Source organism: Nicotiana tabacum, chromosome 2 (assembly GCF_000715075.1).
Source record: "Nicotiana tabacum cultivar K326 chromosome 2, ASM71507v2, whole genome shotgun sequence".
Lineage (NCBI taxonomy): Eukaryota > Viridiplantae > Streptophyta > Magnoliopsida > Solanales > Solanaceae > Nicotiana > Nicotiana tabacum.
The window spans coordinates 77,362,545-77,373,937 of NC_134081.1; the positions used below are offsets into that span (position 1 = coordinate 77,362,545).

The 11,393-nt window shown below is 35.1% G+C and overlaps 1 protein-coding gene across 1 annotated transcript; it reads left to right on the plus strand.

Annotated features, from left to right (window-relative positions):
- The first annotated feature begins 3,975 nt into the window (after window positions 1–3,975).
- LOC107783438 (ABC transporter C family member 3) lies at window positions 3,976–10,045 on the plus strand. The gene is given in 12 exon segments (XM_016604405.2): window positions 3,976–4,557; window positions 4,559–6,478; window positions 6,562–6,648; window positions 6,731–7,363; window positions 7,480–7,644; window positions 7,782–8,076; window positions 8,168–8,382; window positions 8,463–8,768; window positions 8,870–8,933; window positions 9,013–9,185; window positions 9,188–9,254; window positions 9,339–10,045. Coding segments are annotated over 12 exon segments (4,521 nt in total). The 5' UTR covers window positions 3,976–4,086; the 3' UTR covers window positions 9,464–10,045.
- Window positions 10,046–11,393: the final 1,348 nt, after the last annotated feature.

Sequence of the window (11,393 nt, forward strand, 5' to 3'; positions counted from 1 at the left end):
AAATTAGCAATTACACAAGTATGTAACCAACTCTATTCCATCTCGAATTTCTTTACCAGTGGAGACGTCCATGTATATTTGTTTTTGATACCAAGTCATTTTGGAGTCCAAGTCAATCATTAACGTGTCATCACAATTAATAATTCAATTTTTTGGTTATTTTGATTTTTTAAAATTAAACCCAGCTAAGTCGCAATAATTAAATTTTAAAATAGCAAAATAAAGAGAAAAGAAACGAAATTCCTATAAATTTACATATGTATAATTTAGAATTTTGGTTATTCTATTTTATTTAAATTAAAACAAGTTAAATCACAGTATATTTCAAAAATAACAAAATCAAGCAAAAGAAACTGTTTTTTCTTAGAGTAAAATATGCAAAAACAAAAATTAGGAAATACTCCTAGGATAGATTCTCCTTTGAAGACTATGCCAGTGTTAGATATGGTGTTTGCGCTCCTTTGGGTGTGTAATTTGCTGTAAAATTGTGATAGGATTTGTTGGTTGCAATAAGTTGATGCTTATATTTATTTCGCTTCTTCTAGACGAATATTTGATTGATGATTTTTTAATATATTAGTATCTATGAACGTGCGTTGCATGTTAATAATGGCACATGATGATTTAAACATTTATTTATATGAAGGAACAATAAAATTTAATTAATAAGAGAAATTTTATGTACAATAATACAACAATCATCAAAATGCCGAAAAATATTATTACATTAGCATAATACACAAATTTAAAATAAAAGGACATCATCAAAACTTACACAAATGATCAATTTTGTCATGTTAGTTAGATAATTATGTATTATAGTTTAAACGTATTTAACGTGATGATATCTTAACGAACACTTCTTTGTGGACAATATTTTTTTGTATACGTTTCCTTCTAATGCTTTGGTTGCTCTGCCTTAACCACAACCCTTGTTGTCGATCTTGATATCCCTCTTGAAAGTGTAACATACAGTTGTTTGTGCAAGAAAATATATTACGGTAAATATAGTCCAATATTTAGGATGTTTGTGCATGTGATTTATTTATTATATTTGCAAAACATAAACATAAATTTAAAAGGATATTCATTAGTTTCAGAAGACCAACGTTGAATTCAGGGATAAGAATATACTTAGAAGCACATTGACCAATATCATAATTTTTGCATGTATGACGTTATTGTCAAAACTTCTATATACCATCTGTGTGCTATTACATAAGCTATTTGTCATATTTAAGTTTTTCAGTAGCATGGCGAGCATCTTTTTCTTCAAAATCAACCTATATACAATGGAAGATCAACTTAGTCTATTATATATACGGTGACACTAACATACGTAAGAAATAATAAACTTGACGACAAACATGTATGGTAGAAGGCCATTTGGTATTAAAGTATTTTTCTTGGTAGTAATTATTGGTATGATATTCTACTGAGTCAAAAATAGAAAAATATTTTGTTCTTACTATAAAATCTTGCAATCAACCTTTTATTTAGTTGATCAACATATTCATTTCTGCTAGCTAAGATGTCTTTTTAATTCTATTATGCGATTTGCACAATTTGCGTTTTAATCTAATGATAGAAATATTTCTCTTATTAAATGCACTACTACTACCATTGGGATCGATAACCAAGTGTTTAGGAAGAACCAAATCATCTTTTATTGGATGCTCTTATTCGTTTCCAACATGAAGCCAGAAGACACTGAATACTGGATCTGTTCTTACTTTAAATTTCTTGTCAGTTGAATCTTTTTCATTTGAGGCCAAAAGTATAACTTTGGCAAGCTAGCTTTTACAATCTCTGTTTTTGTCGATTTTGGAACTGCTGGTAATACTTGACATAAATTACCTCCCAAACCATTAATTTTTCACCAAACGGTTCATTAATATCCAATATATCTCTAGAACTCTGTTTGACACTTAGCCATAAGTGCTTCATCCTATATTATCAATTTTATTTTTCTTATAAATTTAGCATTATTGCTCTGCTCTGATATATTTGTGATGGTTATTTAAGTTGTTTGAAGAGGTATATCAAATCTAAAGTAGGTGATCTCACAATAAAATCGTTGTTGGTACACCACTTGCTATTATTGCTAACAGTGCCATGCCTCTTGATATGATATTTGCAAGTAATGCATGACATAGTAATGTTATTTCGATTCCGCCGAGGCATATACAAAGAATAATCCCGTTATAGCAGAGTCGACTCTTTATAATATAATCTTGAAATCTTGTTCTTGTTTAGGATTTAGGTTTGATTGTGATTCCTCAAATATTTGTATAACATTTTGATTCTTAATAATATATTAACCCTTTTACTTTGTGTTCTAACGCTTTTTTTATGGAATAAATTTATGTACCCTAAGATGTTTTTTAATTTGAATAAGAATTTTACTCATGTGGTGAATTTAAAAAATAATTGAATTGGATTCTCTTGCTAAATAATTAATTAAAAGATTTAATTATTTAATTTTAACATAAAAAATAATCCATTCTATGTTGATTCAGATCTTAATATTAGTTCATCTCTTGTTTTGAATATTTAATCTCAATTATAATTTTATCCATCATAAATTTTATTTTCAAAGAGTAAAAGATTGATATGACATTTCACTTTTAGATCTTTATGTTTGTAGAATCATTAGTGGTATTGACTCTTACCAACCATTTTTTTCTCTCTTTCTCACACATTTATATTCTTAAATATTTTCTTAGTTGTTGTTTAATAATTGGGTATTTTTTTAATATTACACGAGAAATTGATAAAAAAAATATTATTTGAGTAGGAAAACAGTTCAAATATAATATAAAAATATATTATCGTGGGGATATTTTTTTTCTCAATGTCAACTCTTTATGTAGTCCATTTAGTATTACTTTTTTTTTTTGTATTGGACATTATGGAGTGGTAACGTATTGCCAATACGTAGGATTCTGATGAAATTGATTTTATTAAACCTTCATACATATTTTTTAATAAGAATTTAATAGACATATTTTATTTATTTTAAAATATTAATTATTAAAAATTAGCATAGAAGGTATTGTAGTCCAAAAAATAAGTTATTGCAGTTATTCCCTTTCCCACTGAGTTATTCCGTTTAATATTTTAGGGCTATTTTGGTATATTAATATTGTATTTATGCTTTTATAATAGTATATACTCTCTTTTTTCTAAATGAATTTGGACAATATAATACATTCTCAAATTAAATTAGTAATAGGACATTATAATATGTTTTCAAATTAGATTAGTAATAGAAATTTTTAAAAAGTATATCCTAAAAGTAATACGATTACATGACTAAACAAATTTACTTGTTCAATTTTATATGAATTAGACAGACGGAAAATAATTATACTAATAGGATTCCTAAAGGTAATTATGTAAGATTCCTAACGTGTAATATTATATCCTAAAATTAATAGGATTATAAGACTAATATCTAGAATTTCGGTTATGTCCTTCTATTATGAGTTATTATACTTAATATTATAAGGTTATTTTTGTAAACCGACATTATATTCATGCATTTATAATAATATAGATAAACAGAGATCGGTGGATAAAGGAGGACTTCTACAAATTATATGACTTTTAAAAGCTTATTAATTATTTAGACAAGGTACACGCGACTAGTTATAAATAAAAAGTACGGTTTGTTCAAGAAAAATTAGCATATAAAACAAAAAAGGAGTTGTATTTTCTCCTCCTTGTCCTTAAGTCCTCATCACTTGTTAATTTGTTTTCTCCTCAACCCAGTCTTGGCCACCACGTAAACACAGCTTTGACTTGTCTCTCCCTTTTCTCTATTTTCCCAACCTTTTTCAATTTCCCACATTATATTCATTATTATTATATTTAATCAATCAAATCAAAGTTGGAAAAAAAGCGGAGTAATAATAATCAAATGGAAAAGCAAAAAATGGAGGAGTACTATATATTATATATATACGAGACACCAGTCGCACAATGAAAGAGCACTCATAAGCTAAAGCCCATAATTCATCACGAAACCACAATATAGAGGAAACCTGACGTCCTTGAACCTCTGAAGACCTCCAAAAAAGCATCATGGAAATTGCAAAGGGCATGTCTGTGTTTCAATCTTTCTCATTTTCTTTGAGGTATGTAAGCCTTGATTATGAATCCCTCCTAAACCCCATTTTCTTACGTGTCATTAGTTGTTCTTTGCACCTGGGATTGTTCCTTGTAATTCTTGGGCTGTGTTGTTGGAATACAATCAGGAGGGACAATAATGCTGGCCACAAACAGAGTACTACTAGGAATGCTAGGTTCTTGTACTACAAACCAACCACTTTTTGTTCGATAGGTCTTGCCATCTTTAGCTTTGTGTTATGTTTGTTAACTCATTTTTACTGGTATAGAAGTGGTTGGTCAGAGGAAAAAATTATAACCCTTTTGGATTTTGCAATAAAGTTTCTAGCTTGGTTGTCAATCTCTGTTTTCTTGCACACCCAGTTCCTTAATTCTTGTGAAACCAAATACCCTCTTGTTTTAAGAGTTTGGTGGGGGCTTTTCTTCTTCTGTTTCTTGTTATAGCCTAGTTATAGACCTTGTTTATGGGAAAAAGAACCAATCTTTACCAACTCAATTTTGTATCCCTGATGCTCTTTTCACTCTTATGGGGTTATTCTTCTGTTTTGTGGGGTTTATTGCTAAAAAAGAGAGTGAGGAGAATATGCTTCAGGAACCCCTCTTAAATGGTAGTGTTGTAAATGGCATAGACTCAAAGAAGTCTACTGGGGAGGAAACTGTGACCCCTTATGCCAATGCAAACATTTTTAGTCTCTTTACTTTCGCTTGGATGGGTCCCCTAATTTCTTTTGGCAACAAGAAAACATTAGACCTTGAGGATGTTCCTCAGCTTCACTTTGATGATAGTGTCAGAGGGAGTTTTCCTATTTTTAGAGAAAAACTAGAATCTGTGGGTGGGGGAAATAGTAACCGTGTGACTACTTTTATGCTGGTGAAGGCTTTGGCTTTCACAGCACGGAAGGAGATAGTGTTATCGGCTCTCTTCGTGCTTCTTTACTCTTTGGCTTCTTACGTTGGCCCGTACCTCATTGATACCTTAGTTCAGTATCTGAATGGAAAACGAGACTTTGATAATGAAGGTTACGTCTTAGTTGCTGCATTCTTCGTTGCAAAGTTGGTAGAGTGTTTGGCACAAAGGCATTGGTTTTTCAAGGTGCAGCAGGGAGGGTATCGGGCACGGGCAGCACTGGTTGCCAAAATCTACAACAAGGGTTTAACCCTCTCCTGTCAGTCAAAGCAAAGCCACACTAGTGGAGAGATCATCAATTTTATGACAGTTGATGCCGAGAGGATTGGTGACTTCGGTTGGTATATGCATGATCCTTGGATGGTAATCATACAAGTTGCTCTGGCATTGGTGATACTCTATAAAAATCTTGGCCTAGCTGCTATTGCCGCGTTTGTTGCTACAATAATAGTGATGTTGGCAAACATCCCTTTAGGGAGTTTGCAGGAGAAATTTCAGGAGAAACTCATGGAATCGAAAGATAGAAGGATGAAGGCTACATCTGAAGTCTTAAGGAATATGAGAATACTCAGGCTTCAATCTTGGGAGATGAAGTTTCTGTCTAGGATCTCGGACCTCAGGACTACAGAGGCAGGATGGCTGATGAAATATGTGTACACATCAGCTATGACTACTTTTGTCTTCTGGGTTGCTCCTACATTTGTTTCTGTGACGACCTTTGGCGCTGCAATGCTTATGGGGATCCCACTTGAATCTGGGAAGATATTGTCTGCACTCGCGACATTTAGAATTCTTCAAGAGCCCATCTACAATCTCCCAGATACAATTTCAATGATTGCTCAAACCAAAGTTTCTCTTGATCGTATTGCATCTTTCCTTACTCTTGATGACTTGCAGCCTGATGTCATAGAGAAGCTTCCAAAAGGTAGTTCTGATGTAGCAATTGAGATTGTTGGTGGGAACTTCGCTTGGGATGCATCCACCTTCACTCCACTTCTAAAGGATGTAAATCTTAGAGTGCTTAATGGCATGAGAGTTGCCATTTGTGGTACAGTTGGTTCAGGAAAATCAAGCTTACTGTCTAGCATTTTAGGAGAGATGCCCAAATTATCAGGGACTATTAAACTCAGCGGAACGAAAGCTTATGTTGCACAGTCGCCCTGGATACAGAGTGGAAAGATAGAGGAGAACATATTATTTGGTAAAGAGATGCAGAGGGAGAAGTATGATAAAGTTCTTGAAGCGTGCTCCTTAAAGAAAGACCTGGAAATTCTCTCTTTTGGCGATCAAACAGTAATAGGGGAGAGAGGCATTAATTTGAGCGGTGGACAGAAGCAGAGAATACAGATTGCTCGTGCTCTTTACCAAGATGCTGATGTTTACCTATTTGATGATCCGTTCAGTGCTGTGGATGCTCATACCGGATCCCATCTCTTCAATGTAAGTCCTTTCATATATATGCTTTATTTTCATGCTTGATATTTTTTACCTAGCCACTTGATTGATCCATCTTTTAATGGCAGGAATGTATAATGGGGCTATGGAATTCAAAAACAGTTTTATATGTTACACATCAAGTGGAGTTTTTGCCTGCTGCGGATTTGATCTTGGTACTCTTTCCTTTCAGTAATTATTGTATGCTTAATATCCATATATAGACTTAACTTATTTGACTATGATATTTCTCTTCAGGTCATGAAAGATGGAAGGATCAGAGAAGCTGGGAAATACAATGATCTTCTCAAATTAGGTAGTGACTTCATGGAACTTGTGGGTGCTCACCAAGAAGCTTTAACAGCAATTGACACAGTTAAGGGAGAAGCATTGAGAAAGAGTGTGGAAATGACTGGTGATAATACAAATGTGCAGAAGGATAAAAAGATTCCAGATGGCCAAAATGGTAAAGTGGATGATATTGTTGGAACAAAGGGACAAATTGTTCAGGAGGAGGAAAGAGAGAAAGGTAGTGTTGGTTTTGCAATTTACTGGAAATATATAACAACTGCATATGGAGGTGCTCTCGTGCCATTTATGCTGTTGGCACAAGTTGGTTTTCAGCTCCTTCAAATTGGAAGCAATTATTGGATGGCTTGGGCAACTCCCGTCTCAAAGAGTGATCCACCTCCTGTTGGGGGTTCTACTCTCATCATTGTATATGTTGCTTTAGGAATCGCAAGTGCTTTCTGCATCCTTGCTAGAACCATGCTTCTTGTTACCGCTGGATATAAGACAGCCTCATTGCTTTTCCAAAAAATGCATCTTTGCATTTTCCGTGCTCCAATGTCCTTCTTCGATGCCACACCAAGTGGGCGGATCCTAAACAGAGTAAGTGAATGATTATATTTCCTTTATTTACCCCTCTTATTAGTCTCAATCTTTCTGTTACCTGACTAATCGATATTTTTCAAAATTTGCTCAAATGTGCTTTGGTATGACAACAGGCATCGACAGATCAAAGTGCAATTGATCTGAACGTTCCCTTTCAAGTTGGATCCTTTGCCTTCACAATAATACAGCTTTTAGGAATTATTGGAGTAATGTCACAAGTTGCATGGCAGGTCTTCATTGTCTTTATTCCGATCATTGCAGTTTCCATCTGGTTGGAGGTTGCTACGATCCCCTTTTTCGTGTTTTTTGCCTTCACAATAATACTAGTATATGCTTTTTCACAAAGTGAATTATAACTTTAGCTACATTTATAAACATGAGTTACATTTAAGTGGTGGGTTTGTTTTAATTGCAGCAATATTACATACCATCAGCACGAGAACTGGCACGACTAAATGGGACATGCAAAGCTCCAGTAATACAGCACTTTGCCGAGACAATTTCAGGATCAAGCACAATTAGAAGTTTCGATCAGGAATCTAGATTCCAGGACGCAAGTATGAAATTGATAGACAATTATTCTCGACCTAAGTTTCACACCGCTGCTGCAATGGAGTGGCTCTGCATGCGTTTGGATATGCTATCTCTGATCACTTTTGCTTTCTCATTAATTTTCTTGATCTCTCTTCCTGTTGGAACAATTGACCCAAGTAAGTTTTCTATCTTCATGTTTTCTTTCCTTGAAGTTTGTTGTGTTGAATAACTCTTAAGAGCACATTTTCTCCGTTTCTTGATTTACAGGTGTTGCTGGCTTAGCTGTTACATATGGGCTTAATCTGAACATATTACAAGCTTGGGTTGTTTGGAATCTTTGTATGATGGAAAATAAAATTATTTCTGTTGAAAGAATACTTCAGTATACTGCTCTTCCAAGTGAACCTCCTCTTATCATAGAATCTAACAGACCAGACCCTAACTGGCCATCTTGTGGAGAGGTTGATTTTAGCAATCTTCAGGTAAATTAAGTTATTCTCTGGTGTTAATTATGCAGGTTAATTTGTTGGTATGGGTTGATATATCTGAAAACTTTTAATAGGTCCGATATGCTCCTCACATGCCTCTAGTGTTGCGAGGCCTTACATGCACTTTCTTTGGTGGAAAGAAGACTGGAATTGTCGGTAGGACAGGCAGCGGTAAATCTACTCTAATACAGACCCTCTTCCGCATAGTTGAACCAGCTGCTGGACAAATAAAAATAGATGGTACCAGCATCTCCTCAATTGGTCTACATGATCTACGGTCTAGATTGAGTATAATTCCACAGGATCCAACTATGTTTGAGGGGACAGTTCGCAGCAACCTAGACCCGCTTGAAGAGTATTCAGATGAACAAATTTGGGAGGTGACAGCTTGGTTTTGCTTATTTCTAGATTTATTTTGTTTCAGATAGGAAAATGAACACTTATTTTATTGAGAAACTTTGTTTCATGTTTTATGTTTCAGGCGCTCGATAAGTGTCAGCTAGGAGAAGAAGTGAGGAAGAAGGAAGGCAAACTTTATTCTACAGGTAACTTTAAGAACCACATCATTTTCTGATGATTTCCACTTTTAGAGCTGTAATAATTATCTTCTTTGTGTCACTGCAGTATCTGAGAACGGAGAGAACTGGAGTGTAGGCCAAAGGCAGCTGGTCTGTCTTGGCCGTGTGCTACTGAAAAAGAGCAAGGTCCTGGTCCTTGACGAGGCTACAGCATCTGTCGACACTGCAACTGATAATCTGATTCAGCAAACTCTAAGGCTGCACTTCTCTGATTCCACGGGGTTATAACCATTGCTCATAGGATTACATCTGTGCTTGACAGTGATATGGTCCTACTATTAGATCATGGTAAGAATCATCGTTTACGTTCTGGAGCAAGCGGAGGAGGAAATTCTTGTTATTTACCTTCTTTTTTTTTTGGCTATGCTGCAGGGCTCATTGCTGAATACGACACTCCAGCCAGGTTGTTAGAGAACGAATCCTCATTGTTTGCTAAGCTCGTGGCAGAGTATAGTATGAGGTCAAATTCAAGTTTTGAGAATGTTTCAGATACGTGAGTCTCAGAAAGTAATCTTCTTTAATCACGTTACACGATGATGATGATGAAAGTATGTTCAAACCTTTGCCAGTGGGCTATGTAAGGGTGTTCAAAGTCTATTTTTAATCAATAACAAGTAATATTTTACCTTATATGGAGTATAATTTTCCGGCGAAGGGTGGTCGGTTGGTTGAACGTAGCTTCGCCCCTGGACTCTAGACGAGTACTTTAGTCGATACTGTTTTGAGTTTCCGTCTTTGGACATCATAGCTTGAACAAGAAGTCAAGAACCAGCGAAATGCAGGTCATGCCTGTGGAAACTGTAACAATCCTATGGCAGGGAAAGAAACCTATATCTAGTGATGCAATATTGATTGTGAAATGGCATTTGTTTTTGTTTAGACTTTTTGATGAGAAAATGTATACGTAACTTGTGTTTCAATAATTTGAATGTATGTTGAGTCAAGTGATTAGTTAGCTAAGAGTACACGGATTTTGCTCCTTCTGGGTAAAAGAAGTAACCTTTTTGTTGAGAGTTGAAAGTGAAATTACTAGTGTCGAATTTTGCCGTATAAGCTAAATGAAACACTTTTAAGATAAACTCCTTGTGCAGCAAAGGAAAAATTCAATGGGAAGACTGACTACTGTTTATGTTTCATGACTCTCAAGTTTCATCTATAGTGAACTATAAAAAACTTCCTCCTTTTTGTAACAGAGATAAAATAAATTGTAAAATGGGAATAGTATTTATGAGTTATAAATTTTATAGTATTTGTTGTTTATAAAGTGAAATAAATAGCACGATGTGCTCGGCATGAGTCAAACTACAAATTTCAGTGACTTTAGTTATTTGGTATTTCTTAAAATTTCTATAATAATACCATAACCTAAAGAAAAACTAAAGTTAAAAATATAAAGAAAATTTTACAAATCATAGTGAAAAATTAAATTGGCCATCTAAATTGTATAAATGTATTTTATTTATTTGTGGATAAAGCTTATAGAGCTTATGTAAATGGAAGATTTGCAACCAAAATCGTAGTGAGATGAAGTAAGTAACCTTTCATCATAATTCTGACTTTAAAAGTAACTATCCAACCACAACAACAACAGTCCAGTAAAATCTCACAAGTGGATCTGGGGAGGGTAGAATGTACCTTACCCCTATCTCGGAGGGATAGAGAGGCTGTTTCTGAGAAACCCTCAACTCAAGAAAACGAAAAAAGACAATAGAGTCTGTGACAACAACAAAAGTCATAAAGATAATATTAACATCTTAGGAAACAGAAAATGGATAGAAAAACAATAACAACAACCAGTAATAAAACTACTGTACTATGAAAAAAACGGAAAAATAGTGTGGACACAAACTTACACCACTAATAACCCAAAGACAACACCCTAATAGGCTAGCCCCACCCCCGATGCGAAGGAAGAAAAACGCTCGACTCCCTCCTAAACATCCACCCTAATGCTCGATCTCCACACCTTCCTATCTAGAGCCATGTCCTCGAAAATCTGAAGTCGTGCCATGTCCTGCCTGATCACCTCACCCCAATACTTCTTAGGCTGCCCTCTAACTCTTCTCATACCCGTCAAAGCTAACCGCTCACACCTCCTAACCGGGCATATTGGCTTCTCCTTCGCATGTGCCCGAACCATCTAAGCCTAGCTGTATGCATATTGTCGTCTATGGGAGCCACACCTACCTTTTCCCAATATCTTCATTCCTAATCTTGTCCAGCCTAGTGTGCCCACACATCCATCTCATCATACTCATCTCTGTTACTTACATCTTCCGGATAAGGGACCAACACTCAACCCCATATAACATGGCCGACCTAACTACCACTCGATAAAACTTGCCTTTAAGTTTCGGTGGCACCTTCTTGTCACATAGGACTCTAGATGCTAACCTCCATTTCATCCAGCCCATCCCAATACGATGC